The 17,117-nt window shown below is 39.6% G+C and overlaps 2 protein-coding genes across 3 annotated transcripts in view; one reads left to right on the forward strand and one right to left on the reverse strand.

The window, feature by feature from the left end:
* Positions 1–4,084, reverse strand: part of evi5b (ecotropic viral integration site 5b) — a 45,357-nt gene extending 41,273 nt beyond the window's left edge. For both annotated transcript variants that reach the window (XM_085348798.1, XM_085348796.1), the window contains exon 1: positions 3,875–4,084. The gene's annotated coding sequence lies outside the window, so the exon portion shown is untranslated. The remainder of the gene's footprint in view (positions 1–3,874) is intronic.
* Positions 4,085–7,544: 3,460 nt separating this feature from the next.
* LOC146607729 (large ribosomal subunit protein uL18) lies at positions 7,545–17,090 on the forward strand. Its single transcript, XM_085347948.1, has 9 exons — positions 7,545–7,580; positions 8,679–8,747; positions 9,247–9,316; positions 9,409–9,524; positions 11,622–11,756; positions 11,982–12,184; positions 15,482–15,659; positions 16,619–16,707; positions 16,911–17,090. The coding sequence occupies exons 1-9, from the start codon at positions 7,545–7,547 to the stop codon at positions 17,008–17,010; spliced, it is 996 nt and encodes a 331-aa protein (XP_085204074.1). The 3' UTR covers positions 17,011–17,090.
* Positions 17,091–17,117: the final 27 nt, after the last annotated feature.

Raw genomic sequence — 17,117 nt, forward strand, 5'->3', positions numbered from 1 at the left:
AAATTGTGAATCTCATTAATAATGAGAATCATTGAAAAAAATAAAGCTCAAAAACAAATCCTAGTGTATTTTATATTAGATGTTTCTGTCAGGATATACAAGCATTCTGAGAGTAGCAACTAAAATGTAATCATCTCACGACAGGACATGCTTAGACAGATGCCAATGTCCAGGTGGCCTTAGGAGACATTCCTTCCAACAAGGCACGCCAACTGCAGCAAGGCCTCTCTATAAATCCTGGATACAGAGATTGTTGCTTCTTTTGTTTGCCAAAGAACTCAAAGGGGCCCTGAGATGCAGTGTGCATAGCTAATGAAACCCACAGAAAGGCCAGAAGAAGGCGTTAGGGAATAACTTCATGGGGAACTGAGAAAGACCACAAAGGCAGAAGCATTTACTGTCTTTACTCAAAATGAACAACACCTAACAGACAACTCTCTTAGCTCAATGTAAAGCTTGAAGTTTCAGTCAAGAAGATATTTACAGTCACTCGGCTTTCGTGTTCCCATTTCTAGGAGGGGAATTACATCAAATTTGTCTGGCTGAGCATGAGAGACCCAAATCTCAGAGGAGAAAAAAAGTCCATGTGCTTTGTGAGGGTGTTGAAACACAGGCCTGACTTATAATAACACACACAGACACACACTCTGAGGTGGGAAGGCCTTTGACTTCACACACACAAGTGCAGATTTTCCCAGTGTACCATCAGCATTTCAATGGTCTTGCTGAAGGCTATTCTTCAACGTGCACCCACATAATGAGAGCTACATTTGGCCCACAAAAATCTAGCATTACAGTAGTGTGGGAAATCATATGTGCTGGCAGCAGCTCATTTTATATAATACCAGTACTTAAATTCCAGCAATGGATGGTTTATTCACTGGGAGAAACAGCTACAGCCAATCTAAAACATTAACTATAAGGCTTTTTTGTCTTGCTTTTTTATATAAATATACACTAAATATAATATAAATATAAGTCCAATCTGCCTGATCATACTTATTAAATAAATGAGGATAACATAAACACCAGTTAGTGAAATTGTGGGGAAGAAGAGAAAAACTCACAAGGGGGAAAATGGTGGCCGGGGGGGATCAAAACACTGAAACTACACTGAAGTGACAGCATTACTGATTTGTGGCTTTTAGGATTCTCTTTCTGAGCTACACAAATAATGTAATGCATTACTGGTGATTGTATTTGTAGGTATTATCTTTGCTTTGATGCGCCACAGGGTGGAAATCATAGGCTTAACTGGATGCATTCAGTTAGGTACTGCAGTTATAAGATTTCTCACGGGCCACACGCTAATATAAACACACCTGACACATTGTTTACAGTAATAATTACAGCTTGGCTTTTCGTCTCACGACAAGTTAAATGTTACTTTTTGTTTTCAGTACTAGTTGTTGGCGATAAGTTCTCTGAGGGAGAAAACCACTGTAATCTGTGTAAAATGACCAAAAATGGATTCAAATGTACTTTTTTCTTGTTCAGCCACAGGCACATACATAGAGTGTAGGTGGCGAGTACATAACACGATCATCCTCTGCTTCGCTTAGTCACACACGATTTATTGTAACTCCTTGATCCATGTTCTCCAAGGACTCTTAAATATGGGGGTCACAGGAAAGTTCTTGAAGCTTCATGTCCCCTGGGTTCACAGATTTGACTTGCTGACATACAAAAAGAGTGAGAAGTTGTTATGTGTTTGTTGGGAATTTGGCAATTGACGCCACATGAGCCAAAGTTGTTCACCGATGCACTGTGGCTCAAACTAGGGCTGTTCGATATAAAATATGTATCGGATGACGATATAAAAACGTCTATCGTTTCATTTTACGCTATCGTTTGTTTCGTGGTGTTGCAAAATAAACTGTTTGCATATTTTTTTTCATCGTTTTGATGGTCACTGTAGTGGCTATATTAATTTCTTAAAGTTCTCTCTTTCTCTTATATTTAATATAACCACACTAAGGACAGACAAGCACCTGCTTTATGGGTTGTCGTTAGCAACAACGACGGTAAAACCATCGCATGTCCGCTTGTTTATTTTCCACATAAACCTTTCACAATAAAGCTCAAGATCCTGTTGAGAATTTTCAAAATAAACGGAATCACGTGAAAAAGTATGCACAGTATTGACGGATGAGAAGCAAAAAAAGAGTCGTCAGGTGCTAAAAAATAAACCTTAGATTCAAACATTAGAACAGGCTTTTCCCCGCAGCACACCGTGTAATAAATACTCACAAAGAAAACGGTGGCCGTTACAACCTGTCTAAAAATGTGTAGTTTCATGCATCGGTTAAAACACTCGACTCCGGGTACAAGACGCCCAGCTGGAAACACTTCACCTACCCGAGATTCACAGAATTTACAGAAAATATTAAAATATTAAATTTTTTGTGATTTATATCGTTATCGGAAGATAGATGTTTTATATCGGGATATGAGATTTTGGTCATATCGCACAGCCCTAGCTCAAGCTACAACAAAAAAATAAATGCTAATCTGAGGTAAATGTGTATTGAAACTGATTATTTATTATTATTTATTATTTGTGTATTGAAACTGATTATTTCAGTGAAATGATGAGCTAAGTACAGGTAGAGGAAACGATTATTATACTGGCATATTGGCAAATAAAATGACATTGATAGCTGATATTTATCCTTTGTGTCACATCAATTTCCACCTGGCCAAATGATCATAGCGATATTAGCAACTTTTCTCTTCTCTCTCACATAGTTTGTTTGTCATCTCTTTTCTCCTTCTCTGAACAGTTAAGGTAGATAGCCCTTCCTCACTAAGTCTGGATCTGCTGGTAAATTCTTCCTGTTAACAGAGTTCTTCCTCCCCGCCATTTTCAAGCTCATAGGACATCTGTGATCGGTACGGTTTTTACTCTAATATTGCATGGTCTTTGGTGACGGGAAGACCATGCAATATTAGAGTAAAAGCTTAATATGACTTTTGTGAATTGGCACTAAAAAACACAGTCTGCGCATCCCTCAATATAATGCACTGTATTAGGTTATTAATCTGGCAATATTATACATTTAGATCAGTTTAAATTGCTTTAGGAATTTAAAGTACGAATGAAATTCACTTTAATTGAGTCTGGTGACGTTTCTTCCTGTTATAATAACTTCTGGTGGGTTAAAAGTCCACTTGATCTCTACTTTGAGAGCTGTTGCAACTTGCAAGTCACTTCTTTGCAGCTGGACTGACGCATATGCTTAGCTGCAACACAGCCAACACTACTGCTGAGCAGTTTAAATCCTTTGCTTAGTCTACTGACACACACATAATATTGTTTACCTATCAAAAACACTTTAGGGGACGGGCAGTAAGCTGAGTACAGATGCATTAGACGCCGAGCTCCCGATTCCTTTTATGGCTTGCTGATGTTGTGAAATGACGAAATGGAGATCTAGCATCAAATGCAACAGTATGCACACTGTATGTCTTCCAGAAGGCTCTAAAGTCGACGCCTCGGACAACACTACAGGAGGTTACATGTTGAATAAATGTGACTTTAACAGACACTACCCTGCAAGAATAAATACACTGCTTATCAAAGGATGAAGTGTTTTTTAGGTTTGGGTTTTTTGTTCCAGGCGATAGCCAGAGTCCTTTATAAAGTAGTTTGGAGATCAACAGCAAACATTTAACACAAGCAACAGCGCCAACAAGCCGTGATACACGCTGATACTAAACCGCAGTTTTTGAGTTAAGTAAAGCTAATCTGCTTTACTTTAAAGTAATGTCGCATTGTTCACGTTAACAGTCACGGGTGAGAACTAAGATTTTACGAGTTACTGATCGTTCCAGTATTTAGACATAGCCCGAAAATAGCAAGAACATCATTTACCTTGAACCGTCTTTAGCCACACGCAGCAGACGTCGCCTGCTTCCCATGCACGAAAGTGTGCTAGTCCTGATACTATGAGAAAACGACAGGTTTTCACACGGTTCACCCAAGTACATATGTTACCCAAGATAGCCTAGATCGGTTTCCACTTGAAAGCTAGCCAGCGTTAAGTTAGCTCGTTCCCATTGACTCTTGGGTCCAACCCATGCAGCCGTAATACGTGTACACAAATGTCTGCGGAGCTGGGACAGACGGCGGCCTACCCGAGTGTTTACATCCCACAGAGCATGCCTGATTTGGAACAATACTGACACCAAGCGTTCAAACTGCGCAACTGCACCTCCAATACGTCATTTCTTTCATTCGTTGTTAAAAAAAAAAAAAGAAGTATAATTTTAAAAGGGAAAATCATGCATTTGTTATAGAAAATATTGGAATTAAGTCACGTTTTTCTTCCCTATGTTCCTTGTGAATAGCTTTAAGATCATCAGCTAGATTGATGATGACAGATGATTTAGCTGTGCTTCTGGCTGTACCCGAGGACGTCAATACTTTTGCTCTTTATGATCACTCTCCGCGGCAACACAAACTGTACAAACACAACTAAAGTGACACCTTAAACCTGCTTGCCAGGACAGGTTTTTCACATTATGTTAAATATCTTGTTCAAAAGCTGGTTAGTGAATTAATTAAGTTTCATTAACAATATTTATAAACTAAGAGTGAGAGTGAGTGAGAAGTTGTAACCTGTTTATAAAAAATATGGATAAGACATTTTAAGAAACAAAATACGTAAAGAATCCTGTTATCAAAGACAGAAGCAGATACACATGAAAGATCTTTGAAAGGAATCAAAATTATAAGGCTGTATTAGGTTTGTCTAAGTATAATTATGCCTTTTTTCCTTATTTAAATTTAGCTCCAAAGTGTCATAACACGCTACAGAATGCACAAGGCATTCAGGGAACAGGATATCAAAAAGCAAACCATTCACACACATTCAAATTAGGCTCATGTGTCTTTTTGCCAACGATACGACAGACATCACCTCATGTCATGTCTGTTTTTCAACAGCTTCTAATTTGGAACCAGTGTGTCTATACAATGTAAAATCTTCAAGTCAAAGAAAAGAGCTCCACACATATGTTGTAATGCTTACCTAATTTTCTTACCTGAAATTCATTGCTGAGAGAAAACTACCTGTGTTAGATGAAACCTGGAGGTACAAACACTTTGGTTGTTATAAATTTCAGTTAAATAATCTTATCTTCATTGAAAAATCAGAAAAAGACCAAAAACAAGTCCAGAAAAAACTCTGGTGTAAACCTTTAAAAACGACTTTAACGTATGAGGAAATATTAATTTGAAAAATATCTATAATATGACACCTCAATCAAAGTGCCTTCAGTAGCTATATGTAGCTCATAATGCAGCAATCACTTGCTCTGGTAAAAATATGACTCGACTGACTAGAATTACATACCATGCACTCATGAAACCTACTTTTCAGGTTTCACATGAGAGCAGTGACACATTTCTTTTGTTGACAAGCTGGACACTCCTTCCTCGATGACAGTGGCTGAAAAGCAGCTCGAACTGTAGATGACACTTGGCAACACCACAGTGAATGTAGGCTTCTAACTCTGAGACACCGTCAACAATGACATCTCAGCCCGTCAACCATAAATATTTACATACTTATGGCTACGCACCCAAATTGTAATGCACACTATTAGGGTAGATTATGACGAAACAGTTGAGTCACAGAGACCTTAAAATAGATGAGAAAGTTGGCTGGCTTTTTATAAATAGATCTTTATAATGTTTTGTGCTAATATTGGCTGAGCCAGCAAAAAGCCAAATTATTGTGAAGGAGCATCATCAAACTGTGACTTTGCTTGTGTTGTTTGCAGTCACACACTCCTAACTGATGTCTACAGTTATCGCTCAATTTTTGATGTACACTTGATTAACATCCATACTACTGTACTATCTTGATTTTGACCACACTTCAAAGTGCACTGTCAAAGATCAGGACATGGAAAATGTATTTTTATGTTACAAGGTGGATTCCCGTAATTGCATAGAAAATAAAAAATTCCAATTAATTCAGTTGCATTTATATATCACCACAGCATAAGTCCAGTGTCCTCAATGCAGTCTATGACTCCTTTTCTGCTTTGGAACCACAAACATGACTGCACTCAGAGAGAGATCTACTCTAATGGGATGCAATGAGGCCTTTATTTTCTCTTATATATGCTCGCCCACAACTTTATTAGTTTATTTGTTTATTTGTTTATATAGAAGGAACCCCATTAGCTTCCACAACACTGGTTGCTAGTCTTCCTGGGGCCCAAACCATCAAATACCATCGAATAAAATGTTACACAATGAATTGGATGCAAAATATCCACGTAATTTAGCTCTTACATCCACAATAAGGTTTTACAATTCTGAAAATATAAGCATGTAAATATTAAAAAATATAAAAAACACTCAAACAAAATACACAATTTCCATTACAAGTGACATTGCCCTCTTACAATATTTACAAATAAATTAAAAACTGCCTAAATAGGCTTTTAGGTGATTTTTAAAATTATGAATAGAAGCCAATTCTCTAATTGCATAAGGCAACTTATTCCACTGAAAATATGCTCTAAATATAACAGAGTTTTTCAAAAAGTTACTTTTAACTCAAGGAGTTACTTAATAACACATCATCAACTGCTCATTAATGAAAAGCGAGCATCAGAATAGGAAAGAAAAGTCATTTAAGTGACTTGAACAAGGCATATTTGTGGGTGCCACATAGGCTGGTCTGAGTATTTCAGAAACTGCCGAGCTACTGGGATTATCTAGGGTTTACAGATAATGGTCAGGGGGAAAAAAATCCAGTGAGTGGCAGTTCTCTGGTAAAAATGCTTTGCTGATGCCAGAGGTCAGAAGAGAATGGCCAGACTGCTTTGAGCTGACAGGAAGGCAACAATAACTGAAATGACGACTTGTTACAACCAAAGTATTCAGAAGAGCATCTCTAAACCTTGAGCAGATGAGCTACAGCAGCAGAAGACCACACCAGGTGCTGCTCCTGTCAGCTAAGAACAGGATACTGAGGCTACAGTCAGCATGGGCTTACCAATACTGAAGAACAGATGACTGGGAAAATGTTGTCTGGTCTGTAGAAGTGGACTCGTGTACTGGTGTCCAGTTGATACTACCGCGATGAAATCGATACGTTGTTTCTACCCTCTGAGTTCAGTATGTAGCTCGGTGAATTATGTTAAATCAATTATTTTCTTTGGAAACAAAAAATATAGCTCAATGGCACAATGAAAACTGTCTGAACCTTTTGTGTTGATGGTCACATCTATTTTGTTTATAGTCTATAATACAGTTAAACAACATAAACTGACAAAAAGTGCTTTAAAGACAGACACATTTACATTCCACGTCTTCAAAAAACCCAGTTTCCAAATACATGAAAAGCTGAAAAGTGTGTCTTATTGTGTTAAGACACACCCTCTATTTACTTGATTTCTGATTGATACCAAATCAATCAGTGCAGTATCTCGCAGTGCTATTGATCTGATTAGCATTGATTTCAGCTGCGACATAGATTGGGGGCAAACATCATGAAACAAAGGATCCATCATGACTTGTATCAATGGCTCGGTTAGGTTACAGTGCTGTAAAGATAAAGGTAAAGATTCCTTTATTTTTGCAACAGCCATGTTGTGGGTGCTATTGTATATTGTGCCATGTTATGCTGGTGTTTGTGTGAAAATTGTACTGAATATTAAGAGGTAGGGGGTGGTGAGTGAGGCTCACTAAGTCCAATCACTGGCCTTATTGTTCAATGTTCTGATGGCCCAGGGAAAAAAAGGTGACTTTAAACACCTGTACCTCCTACCAGAGGGCATGAGGTTGAACAGGAGCTGCCCAGGATGGGACAGCATTGCCCTCCTGAGACACCGAGTGCTGGCTATGTCTGGAAGCATGAAAAATGTGAAAAGTATTGGTCCTGGCACAGAACCTAGTGCCACTCTATATCTTACTATTTTGTCTGTGTGAGGTTCCCTGTCTACATCAATAAATCACGAACTAACAGTTAGCAGTTTTGGTGCATCTGTGAACTGAAAACTGACACTACATTTCAACAGTGTTTTTCCTGTCTGGGAACATTACTGAGACACTCCACTTTCACTTTATTTGCAACAGGTTGAAAAAGAGGTCGCATTTGTGTCTGTGGATTTTTCTGAGGAAAAAGGTTAAAGTAGATAAATGAAACTTTAAGCAGCAGAGCTTTTCCACAGCAGACATTACAACTTGCAAGTTAACTAGGCTTGAAATTGACTCTATTCATTGTCCATGACAGGGTGTGTCAGTGGCTATGCACAAAGAGTCTGAAACTGAAGGACCTAAGTGGAATGCAGCTGCAAACTTGACATACACCTCAACTTTGGTGACGTGTTTCATGAAACATGCATTTGTCGAGACTTACTATCGCTTTCTGCCTACAACAGGCTGAGATAGGAGCAAAAAGACCAGCTGATTCTGAGGAGATGAGGTTGGAAATGTGATGTAATCTAAATGATTTTACACGGGAATATTAAAACACCAAAACAAAACAAACAAAACAAAACAAAACACACACCAAAACCCCAAGCAGATAATCGGGTAAATAGCTTCCCCAGCTCTCTAGGAGGCAGTGTTGTGAATCCAAGGTTCCAAAGCGGCACGGCTCATCCTGTGACGCGGTACTTACTGAGCGTGCGCACGATGATCTTCCTTTTTCCAGTGCAGCGGAGTCAAGCCCCAGTCTTTGGCTCCGGGCTCCTTCATAAGGAGACAAAAAGACTGCAAAATGGTTTGTAATCTGTCCACATATGTGCCTATATGTATACATTAGGCGTACATCTTGTGCTGTGTGGTGTCAGATGTTTGAAAACACATTGCTGCTGTTCAGATGAAGATAGATTCAGTCTTGCCAATGCCTACCCTGGTCTGCTTAAACGTGGCCTACCTGCTGCCTTTACAAAGTTACCGCTTCCTGTTGTCTGTAAAATGTTTGAAACTTTTACATTGATGTGTGACCAGTAGGTCCTTAAGATCACGTCCTCTTAATTAATATTTTTAAAACTACGTTTGGTCCTGTAGCTTAGCGACTGCCCTACTTAGCAGTTAAGCTAACTCCTCCCGTTGATTTTCATTGGGTCGGCTAGCTGATGTTAACCGACTGTAGTTCTTCTGACAGTGACAGTCCAGCTCATAGCAGCATTATAAACCAATCTCCAAGTGTCTCACTGAGGAGTTAAGGTCTGTATTAGTTTTTGAACTTGCTGTTAAGTTGATACTTCTTTTTTCAGGGTTTTGTTAAAGTGGTGAAGAACAAGGCCTACTTTAAGAGGTACCAGGTCAAATTCAGGAGGAGGAGAGGTAACCCATACCCGTGATGCTCCCAGTCGTTTTATGTTTGTCTTATTATGGCTGTCGTTCTGTTAGTAACTCATGATTTCTGTGTCTGACAGAGGGCAAGACTGACTTCTTTGCTCGCAAGCGCCTGGTCGTTCAGGACAAGAATAAGTACAACACACCCAAGTACCGGATGATTGTCCGCTTCTCCAACAGGGACATCATCTGCCAGGTAAGCATTTGTTGCACCTGCACCATTATAACTGCAGGAGGTCAAAATATCTGACAGCCCCTACAACATTTGGCTGAGAAAGGGTCAGAGTATATGCTGTTGGTGTTCCTCTGTACCTCACTCTGAGGTCCACTTTTTACTCAAATCAGCTGACAGATCCACCAAACCACTTGTTAATCATTTATAATGCTGATGTCAGGGGTAGAGAAGTGATGTGTATATTTTTAAAAACATGTTAATGGTAGTAGGTGTTTGTGACGTTGGCTTTAATAATTTGTAGGCTGTCAAAGTTGATGTGTTAACGCGGATTAATCCATCATCACATGTCTCTGTCAACGCATTTCAGGCAGTTTGTCCAAAGATTGTCCATTCTGTCTTCCAGATGGGTTAAATACATTAAAAATGTTAATCATGTTAAGGTTGACAGCCCTAATAATTTGATAACTAAAGTGTTCGTCAGTCATTTTTACAGAATGGCACATCAGTTTCATTTCTTCATTGCATTAATGTTTAGAATTGCTTAATTTGTCAGAAACAGCTGGGTTGCTGTTAAGAACCTTAACATCCTGCCATCTATCGTACCATTTTTGCCTTCGTAATGCAGGAAGATTTGATTGGGAAAATGGTTCTACTGTTTCAGCCATGTTTGCTGGGTAGTAGCTGGCTTGTAGATCATTTTAACAGCTCATATCCTTCATGCCCATCTTAATTCAAGGGTAAAAAGCTGTGCACATGCGTACTTCTCAGGTACAGCACAGTAGTTTTTGATGAACAGAGCCTTGCAGACTTAAGCTAATTCAAGTTGGTGCTGGTATAACTATGACAGCAGTAAGTCTGGCTTGCTCATGCAGATCAAAATTAAGCGTCAAAAGAAAAGAAAAAAGCATGCACCCCGAAATTCACTTACCGTATTTCCCGGACTACAAAGCGCACCTAAATATTAGCCGCACAAGCTAAAATCAGGGGAAAATCCTGTTTTGTACATACATTAGCCGCAGGTGTTTCAATGTTGACTTATCATATGTAAGAGAATATGCACAAAGGGAATTGTCAGGAAAGAGATGGCTGTTTGGAGACATCACTTTTATTAATATTTTGAAAAACAAGTTATGGGTACATATTTGCACATGTAGTACATAACAGTAGCCTACAGCACACCAGAAAAATAGATTCGGACTACCTTTTAGGCTCAGGTGCAGTGACACAGCTTTAACAAGAAGAAAAGTCAGTCATTCACCACCATCTTTCTCTTCTTCCTGCGCACTAAAACCACCAAAGTCCTCTTCTCCAGTGTCGGATACAAACAGGCTCAGGATGGCTTCGTCATCCACTCTTCTTCTCTCCTTCGTTGTCACTTTCAAAACCAAAGAAATCCTCATTGTCAGTGTCAGAGTCGAACACCCTCAGAAGGGCCGTGGCGGTGTCCTCCTCTCCATCATGCAGCAGTCCAGCCCTTCAAAATCCGTTGGTGATCGTGGATGTTTTCACACTTTTCCACGCTGTCAGAATCCACCGGTGGAGTTGGGCATAACTTGCTTTTTGGGCATAACTTGCAAGTTTATCGCCGCTCATCATCCACGACTCCCGCTGAACGCGTACCGCTACTTTGAAGTTTGTTTTTCGCGCTACTTCGTACGGCACTACGTTGCCTGGCGGACGGACATGTGACTAACATACCACTCTTGAACCCCGATCCTTCCGCCAGGCAACGTAGTGCCGTACAACAGCGGAACACACAAAACAAATCGTCTTACGATATGACAAAAATCACAGACAATCCATAGAAAAGCCGCACCTGACTAAAAGCCGCAGGGTTCAAAGCTTGTGCAAAAAGTAGCGGCTTATAGCCCGACATTTACGGTACTTTCATCTCTAGAGATCAGGTTTATTTTATTACCAAGTCAGTTTCCCTTTTGTTAGCTGCAATATTCTAATAACCAAATCTCGCTAAATCTATAAAAAGTTTAAAATTAGTTGCTATTAAATCACTGTGATGTGCAGCAGCATCATGCTGAGCTGCTTTATAGTCCAGAGTATAAATACACCTTCAAGATTTTTCTCCTCCTGTGAATTCATTTCCTTGCGCTTGTGTTGCAGATCGCCTATGCCAAGATTGAGGGTGATATGATCGTGTGTGCTGCCTACTCACACGAGCTGCCAAAGTATGGAGTCACTGTGGGCTTGACAAACTACGCCGCAGCCTACTGCACTGGTCTGCTGCTGGCCCGCAGAGTATGTATTAAACCTGTTCCAAGAGACTTAAATTGACCTGAAATTTTAGCGATGAAATTCATAGTCCTTTGAGAATGTTTAAGCAGATGTCAGCCTCTTAACGATTTGCTGAAATCGGGGCAAATTTGTATAGATAAAGTCTTGGAAACCAGAATAAAGGTTTTTGATTGCTGATCCAGAAATATCCAGCTGTTAAATCTCTTAAATGACATTTTCTGTGCGCAGCTCCTGAACAAGTTTGGCCTGGATAAGGTGTACGAAGGCCAGGTTGAGGTGACAGGTGACGAGTTCAACGTGGAGAGCATTGATGGTCAGCCAGGCGCTTTCTCCTGCTACCTGGATGCTGGGCTTGCTAGAACCACCACAGGCAACAAGGTGTTCGGTGCCCTGAAGGGGGCTGTGGATGGAGGCCTGTCCATTCCACACAGGTAACTTCTACAGACACAAAAAAACAAAACAAAACATACCCAGGTGTGAGGTGTGCTGCCTGGCAAATCACATTTTGGTGCTGGGCAGCAAAAATGCTTTTCTAGCTCCCGTTGCAAAAAACGCTCCAGCAATTTAGTTCTTAAAATATTTATACTTTTGAGAAATTGCTTAAGGGACGGTCTTACATCCTGTAATATTTTGTGTGGATGTCATAAGGAGTAAATCATTAGGTCTAGTTAAAGTCTAAAAGCCCTGTAAATGCCATAGATGCATGCAGAAAATAAAACGTTCAAACATCTTGGTGCTACAGACCTTCATGGAATGCATTTGGCCAAGTCTCAGCAATTAGAAGTTGGTTTACATGTAAGGGTTAGTTTCGGTCTTGGTATTGCGTGTGCTGACTGAGGAAATTTGACAGAAAATATTTATCATTACCGTTATTAGTGTTGCCTGTACCTCGCCCGCTGAGAAAAAGACCTTTTATGTTGAGCTTGTTGTCCACCAATTTTTTGATAAAGCGTCTTTGAGTTGAAGGCTGTTACTACCGTGTCATAAAGTGATTACTGAAGTACCTCAGTTGGTTTGGGTGGCGGTAGAAAAGCAGTTGTTTGTGAATTGAATCCTATCGTGTGACAGTGCTGTGAATTATTTCAAGACTCTGCAGTAGCAGCTCGGTAAAAGTGGTTGGTTTCAATCACAGTACCTCAGTCAGAACCACAGGTGTTTTGAGTGGGAGAATGTGTCACTTACCTCTCTTCAGCAGAGAATAAGTAGGGCTATTAGGTGTGGGAATGATTACATGTTAATAGTCTGTCGTCAGAGAGAACATTGCTTTGCAAATGTGTGCATCTCGTAACACACCCACTACCTGGCCCCTTTTCTTTCAAATTACCCATCAGCTTGTCAGTGTTGCGAATTTTGAATGAGACTGCCAGTGCATCGTGTCGGATGAGTCTTTGTAGAAGATGGACTTATAAAAAGAACAACAAAGCGGTCGTCCGAATGCTGTCAGAAACGTCCAAACTTGTGTTGCTTAAACAAAAAACGAAGAAAAGAAACAGGTCTTTGGATTGCCGCTTTAAGTGCTGCGGTGAACACGTGGGACGGTTATCTTTTCCTCAGCATGAAAAGTAAAAGATAAAGCGATCAGATTCCCGCTAGCCTGTTTTATTATTCTGTTGGCACAGTTAAGGATCCGCCGTTTTACGGAGTTAATCGCTGCACAGTTATTGAGTCGGACCGAGCAGGAAAGCAATAATAAAATAAGCATCAGGATTTGTATTTATTTTTTCATATACAAGCTACAAACATTAAACTACTGAATGTTATCCTGCTGTTACTCGTCTTACAAACGCAGACACGTGGAAGTAATTGATGGATCTGAAGATCAAGTGTAAAACGAGGCAGCTGATATCCTCCGCTTTCGGTTGGCTGTATTACTCACTACCATCAGTGTATCTGAACTCGCAAGCTACACAAACAGTATGCCTGATTGCAGGTGGATAATGCTTGATCCTGCAGCGGTTCTGTGTGGAATTGTATTGATTTTTGTAATTGAAACAGAGTTTTGCAATATGTGAAGCCTGTGAGACAAGAGAGCAGCAATTAGTGGCATGTCTTTAAGTCTCCAGCCATACAGGGTGGATCAAAAAGAATAATCTCATATCAGAGTCCTTTAATTTCGCTGCTATTCATCGGTGACGATCGATGTTGGGGGGAAAAAAGGCATTCGTGAGTTTCTGGTGATTGCTAGTAGCCTAACAGTAGCAGTGTGTCCAGACTTGCAAAAGTAACAGTAAAGGTTGACTGTGGATGGCACGGCATATTTTACTTGTGAACATTGTAGGTTTTGTATGTAAAATTGTCCATTAGTTAAAAAAAATAAAAATAAATATAGATAGCGATTTGAGATCATTGATTCTTTTTATACATTTATGACATTTAGAATACTTTACACTGCATTGCACAAATATGAGTAAATGTGTTGGGTTCAAAAATAACTTCAGGCTGTATTTTGATCTCGATGCCTTTTTCTTTTAAAAGCATGTTGTTAAGTAGATTTATTTCACTAGTTCATCTTACCCGCTATCATTTGCTTGACAGAAAGTATATTTAGTTTGTTCTGGGGAGGCCACTATTTTAAAAAGCGCATTTTTAAAAAAAAATTAGAAATAAAATGGTTTATGTAACTAATTCTTAAAATAATTTCTTTTACTTCTTAGTCTGCACTTGATATCTTGTAATGCACCTATGCTCCCTGAAGATGGCAGTAATGCACCTAGAGGCAGTTTGTTTGACCTCATTTACTGAAAGTGTTAGCTGCATGTGGCAGGGAGAGAATAGATGCTCCTCTGCAAACAGTAGAAACATAAAAAGCCAAAGAGACTGAAACCGCATTCTCAGTGAGAACAGAAAACTAGAATGTCCAAATCTTTAAAAACAATGCCCGATCACTGGAAAGTGGAGTAGGGTAGGCACACTAGCCCGGATAGATTTGAAAATGGCATTTTTGTCTGAAAACACTCCGCGTCCACACTAGCGTTTTCAGTCGTTTTCAGAGTTGTGCGTCCACATGAAACGGCCGAAAGCACTTATGCTCCAGTACTGCGCACGCTTGAAACGAAAGAAGTTTTTTGACCTGCCTCATTTATTATTTCCTTTCTGGCTCTTTAGACCGTCGCGGCAGAATGTTGAGAAAAGCACAGAGTTTTTTTAAAATGGACTAACAATGAGGTGGAGTTGTTGCTGCGAGTAACGCAAAAGTACAAAGTTGCAAAAGCAAGTGAGAGTTAAAGAATTTGAAGATCTGGAGCATGTACAGACTGATATTAATCTTTAATAGGGCTGTCAAAATTGAGAGCAAACAAAACATTAAACTGCTATCTTAGTTTAATTTGTCACATGACTGCTTCATATGACTAACATGTGTCATCGTTTTAGAAAGTCTGCGTTTTTGCTGTCCCCACTGCGAAATGTGTGCTTTTTCGAGAGCGTTTTCAAAACGCTACGTCTTCCATCAGCCAAAATGCCGTCTCAGTGTGGACAGGAGGCCAAAAGGGAGAGAAAACGATGCGGTTTCAAACGAAAACGCATTAGTGTGGACGTAGCCTTGGTCTTGGCTAAGTGAACTTATTGGAAACCGAAGTGAAAATCTGACAACTTGCTTAACTGAGCCATTTTTGTATTCGAAGACTAATTTAAATAGACACAGATAAGACCAAGTGTGTGGAATCTGCACTGCATATCAACAGTGCTTTCTCTCTCTTTTTTTTTTTTTTTTTTTTTTTTGTCTGCAGCACCAAGCGCTTCCCTGGGTATGATACAGAGAGCAAAGAGTTCAACGCTGAGGTCCACCGCAAGCACATCATGGGCATCAACGTGTCTGAGTACATGAGCTATCTGATGGAGGAGGATGAGGACGCTTACAAGAAACAGTTCTCTCGCTTCATCAAGAATGGAGTCACCCCTGATTCAGCAAGTTTACTTTCTGCATTATAAAATTTAGTATTAGTATTTAGTATTTAGTATTTATTTATTTATTGTCATTGTCAAGAACAATGAAATTGCGTTTGGGGCTTCCATACAACCCAAAAAAAAAGAAGAAAATAATAAATACCCCTTAAAACCCAAGTGTACATATTTAACCCAGTGTGACTCCAATGCAATAAGACAATCCTTAGCAATAATGTTCGTAGAAATTCAGACAAAGACCTGAGAAACATGACAAAATACAACAATGCAACCCATTCAATATTATTGTACTGTACCTTTGAGTTTTGTGTGGATTCATAGATTTAGTCAAATTTCAGGTGGCAGGGGGCTCTAGTTTTCTTTAGTGTTGGAGTATATTGGTTTTTTTTTGTTTGTTTTATTGAACCTTGTGCACTGTAAGTGTAGTTAATCTAGGTTAAGCTTGGGCTTTACTAAGCAATGGCCCTTTGCCATTCACAAAGTAATTAACTAGAACATTCTAATCCCAGTGACAGGGTATTGATGATTTTCAAAATGTGTGATAATGGTTTGAGGTTCAGTTCTAAAGTGATCTCATGTCACTTCCTGAGGCTAAGCTGTTGACTTACAAATCTTACATCAATCACAGCAAATTTGTGCCTTTGTACGTCTCAGCATAGAACATTTGCACAACACATTTGCCAGCTTAGTTTTGTGTGTTGAGCAATTTTAGCGGAGCTACTTCAGCTGGTAAAATGAGAGCAGGATTTCGGTGTGGGGAATGAGCGATGCGGTGCACGAATGAAGCATTTCATCATTGATGTAGTTGCCACTATTTGAACATATTGGTTCTTAGAATAGTTCAGGGCTGAAAAATCAGCCAAATGATAATAATTGAATCTATTCTTGTGTGTGTGTACATTGTGAAATCCAAAATCTGTATTTTTTTAGGACATAAGATTGAGTCGTTATCCATTTTTCAGATTGAGGAAATGTACAAAAAGGCTCATGCTTCCATTCGCGAGAACCCAGTCCATGAAAAGAAGCCTCCCAAAGAAGTCAAGAAGAAGAGGTGAGAAGTGATACCTGGGCTTTGCTTTACTCTTTCTCAGAACTGAAATTTGAAATTGGGAGGGAAATGTCAGTTTGAGATCTAGGCTAATTCATAGGGAATACCATGACTCCAGTGCCTTTTTGAACTAGTTTTGCCACAGCGGCTCTGACGCAATTAATTTAAACTAAATTCTAATTGTGTCTATGTGTGTTTCTGCGAAGGTGGAACCGTGCCAAGCTCTCTCTGGCCCAGAGGAAAGACCGCGTCGCCCAGAAGAAGGCCAGCTTCCTCCGGGCTCAGGAACAGGAGGCTGAAGATTAAGGCGTTGGTCTGCTCCGTTCCGAATGAGGAAATTTGTTCTAATAAAGCTATTGAAAAGGAATTGGTCCTCTTGTGAGTTTTTTTTTTTTTTCCTATGGCATTTGCTG

The sequence above is a fragment of the Diplotaxodon limnothrissa genome, linkage group LG23 (genome assembly GCF_057381915.1).
Source record: "Diplotaxodon limnothrissa isolate DT_005_m linkage group LG23, D_limnothrissa_male_GT1.1, whole genome shotgun sequence".
In the NCBI taxonomy this organism is placed as follows: domain Eukaryota; kingdom Metazoa; phylum Chordata; class Actinopteri; order Cichliformes; family Cichlidae; genus Diplotaxodon; species Diplotaxodon limnothrissa.

Bases quoted from the DNA above. Each gene is read 5' to 3' on its own strand.
- LOC146607729 (XM_085347948.1), top strand. From the start codon at position 7,545: ATGGCTCGGTTAGGTTACAGTGCTGTAAAGATAAAG. The intron at 8,748-9,246 runs GTTTGTAATCTG...TTCTTTTTTCAG, and splicing joins GACAAAAAGACTGCAAAATG to GGTTTTGTTAAAGTGGTGAA. The intron at 9,317-9,408 runs GTAACCCATACC...TGTGTCTGACAG, and splicing joins CAAATTCAGGAGGAGGAGAG to AGGGCAAGACTGACTTCTTT.